At 52.4% G+C, this 3,110-nt stretch overlaps 1 protein-coding gene across 1 annotated transcript; it reads right to left on the minus strand.

Moving 5' to 3' along the window:
- Window positions 1–651: 651 nt before the first annotated feature.
- On the minus strand, window positions 652–2,544 carry LOC123448449 (6-phosphogluconate dehydrogenase, decarboxylating 2, chloroplastic). Its single transcript, XM_045125346.1, has one exon. The coding sequence runs from the start codon at window positions 2,413–2,415 to the stop codon at window positions 910–912; it is 1,506 nt and encodes a 501-aa protein (XP_044981281.1). The 5' UTR covers window positions 2,416–2,544; the 3' UTR covers window positions 652–909.
- Between the last annotated feature and the right edge of the window lie 566 nt (window positions 2,545–3,110).

Raw genomic sequence — 3,110 nt, forward strand, 5'->3', positions numbered from 1 at the left:
TATCAAAGGTTTGAGTTTGACCAGTTGAAAAGATGTACTGTACAAATTCATAAAACTACACAAGTACTCCCCCCGTCCCATAATATAAGAGCGTCTTTTACATTAGTGTAGTATCAAAAACATTCTTATATTATGGGCCGGAGGGAATACCTCTTAACTCTCTGATATCTCCTGGAACACAAAGTTGCAACCTGCAACAATAACAAAAGAACAATCATTTGCAACAAATGTCCAGGTTTGCTATCCAGCAAACATGAAGACATTTCACTCAGAATGAGCAGGCTCATTAATAATGATTTCCTTTTGTATCTACAATCAAACAGATCTTCCATCTTCAATACTCTCGAATACATTTTATTTGGCATGTCCACACCCATAACAAGATGATACTCATCCCAGGACCAGAGATAGCTCCCGCAGTAGGATGACAGCACACCAGGTGAAATGAAATGCTCCCTCCATCCCGAAATGCAAGCCGTTTTTTGTTACCATCATAGTGTTAAAAAATGTCTTGCATTTCGGGACGGAGGGAGTACCTTATTACAACACTAAACAACCGAAAATAGATCCATAGAAGTAGATAGACATCAGTCACTACTCTTACCACCATGTTGACATATTCAAAATCTCACTTTCAAGGCAACATTGGGATTTGAGGCATTAAAACCATTGATTCCAAATTTATGAGTGGATGAAACTGGGTGTATCTAAACCATAGAACCTGAAGCTACACAAATGTTCTTCACGTGCATTCAGCACAAGACACTACATTATTCAAGGTACACAATTCATTTCTCGTATTGCAAAAACAGCAATAGATAAATCAAAGAGAACCACGAAGAGACATCACCCTGAGTCACTGAGACCACATATGGTGCCACCGAATTCCTCAGATGGCTGCAATGTCATTCACTTGCCCTCCCTCGCCAGCTTAGTCCACTCGGTGTGGAAAGAACCTGGGCGGTCAATGCGCTCATAGGTGTGTGCCCCAAACAAGTCCCTCTGTGCTTGGATCAGATTTGCAGGCAACCGGTTGCACCTGTAGGTATCAAAGTATGAAAGGCTCGCAGACATCCCTGGAGTGCTAATCCCGGCCTCTACTGCCCGGGCCACAACCCACCGCCATGCGCCTTGCCTCTGCACCATCTCCCTGGCGAATTCCCTGTCGACAATCAAATTGGCCAGCTCAGGGTTCCTGTCGTAAGCCTTCTTAATCCTATCAAGAAACCTTGCCCGGATAATGCATCCACCCTTCCAAATCCTTGAAAGCTCTGCAAGGTTAAGATTCCACCCCTTCTCCACACTCTTGGCTCTTAGCAGATTCATCCCCTGTGCGTAGCTGCAAACCTTTGACGAATAAAGTGCCTGCCTGACATTGTCCACCAGCACCTTCTTATCGACATTAATCTTCTCCAGAAGACCAGTTGGCATCCCCTCTTCAGCTAGCACACTTGAGGCTGCAACTCGCTCATCCTTGAGCCCCGACAAGTACCTCCCATCGAGGGATGCCGCAATCGTGGGCGCAGCAACTGCCAGCTCCGCCGCCTGCTGCACCGTCCACTTCCCAGTCCCCTTCATCCCGGTCTTGTCAAGAATCTTGTCAACCAGCGCCCCGCCGGTGCTCCCATCGAGAGGATCGGCAACTGTGAATATGTCTGCAGTAATCTCAACCAGGAAGCTCTCCAGCTCTCCCTTGTTCCACTCAGCAAAGACATCAGCTATCTCCGAGTTTGAGAGGCCACCAACACGGTGGAGCACGTCATAGGCTTCGGCGATGAGCTGCATATCGCCATACTCGATCCCGTTGTGCACCATCTTGACGAAGTTGCCGGCGCCGCCGGGGCCGACAAAGGTGACGCAGGGCCCGTCCTCCGTCTGGGCGGCGGCCTTCTCGAGGATGTCCCTGACGTTGGCGTACGCCTGGAAGTCGCCGCCGGGCATGAGCGAGGGGCCGTTCCGCGCGCCCTCCTCGCCGCCGGAGACGCCCATGCCGAGGTAGAGCACCCCGCGGGAGGCGGCCTGGTGGATGCGGCGCTCGGTGTTCTGGTACCACTCGTTGCCGCCGTCGACGATGGCGTCGCCGGCGTCGAGGTAGGGCGAGAGGGCGTCGATGGTGGCGTCGACGGCGGGGCCGGCCTGGACGAGGAGGACGACGGTGCGGGGGCGCGCGAGGGAGAGCACGAAGTCGCGCGGGTCGCGGTGGCCGAGCACGGGGAGCGCGCCCTCGGCGGCGGCGCGGGAGAGCGTGGAGTCGACCTTGGCGGCGGTGCGGTTGTAGACGGAGATCGGGAAGCCCTTCTCGGCGATGTTGAGGGCGAGGTTCTGGCCCATGGTGGCGAGGCCGGCCAGGCCGATGCGCGGGGGCGGGGACTTCGCCGCGGCGGCCGCTGGCGGCGCTGGCGCCGGGGACGTCATCTCGTGGGTGGTGGAGTCGGGGCTGGGGGCCGGCGGCGAGGGTGAGGGAGAGGGTGAGGGCGGCGAGGCGGCGGAGAGATTTAGAGGGGGGAAGGGGCGGAGGGTTCCGGGGGGGATAGAAATAGATCTCCGCCGCGTTGGAGGACACTCCGATGGAGCCAAAAGGCGGGTAGCCCTTGGACGGATCGAACGGCCACAAACAGCCGCCTCGACCTGGCCTGCCTGCCAAGAGGTGCGTCGTTTTCGACCCGACCCTCACCGCTTGCCTCCTCGACGAGTCCGCCAGCCTCGTGACGAAGCAGGTTGAAGCAGAGGCATCTTTAAAAAAATGGTTGCAGCACTGCACTTCGCAACATGCACCCTGGCTATGTTTTTTCCTTTTCTACTCCCTCTGTTCATAAATATAAGTCTTTAAAAAAGTTTCACTAATGAACTACATACGGATGTATACAGACATACTTTAGAGTATAGATTCACTCATTTTGCTTTGTATGTAGACATCTAGTAAAATATCTTAAAAGACTTGTATTTAGATACGGAGGAAGTAAAACTTAACTTCATGCATCATCCGGATTTTTACAATAGCTTCATGTGTTTAAACAAAAGTGTTTCGCCACATTTTCTTTTATACTCCCTCCGTTCCAAGTAAATGACTAGACTTTGTATTAATTTTATACTAAAGCTAGTACAATATT

The sequence above is a fragment of the Hordeum vulgare genome, chromosome 1H, assembly GCF_904849725.1.
Source record: "Hordeum vulgare subsp. vulgare chromosome 1H, MorexV3_pseudomolecules_assembly, whole genome shotgun sequence".
In the NCBI taxonomy this organism is placed as follows: domain Eukaryota; kingdom Viridiplantae; phylum Streptophyta; class Magnoliopsida; order Poales; family Poaceae; genus Hordeum; species Hordeum vulgare.

Coding starts and splice junctions, on each gene's coding strand:
- LOC123448449 (XM_045125346.1), bottom strand. CDS start 2,415: ATGACGTCCCCGGCGCCAGCGCCGCCAGCGGCCGCCGCGGCGAAGTCC.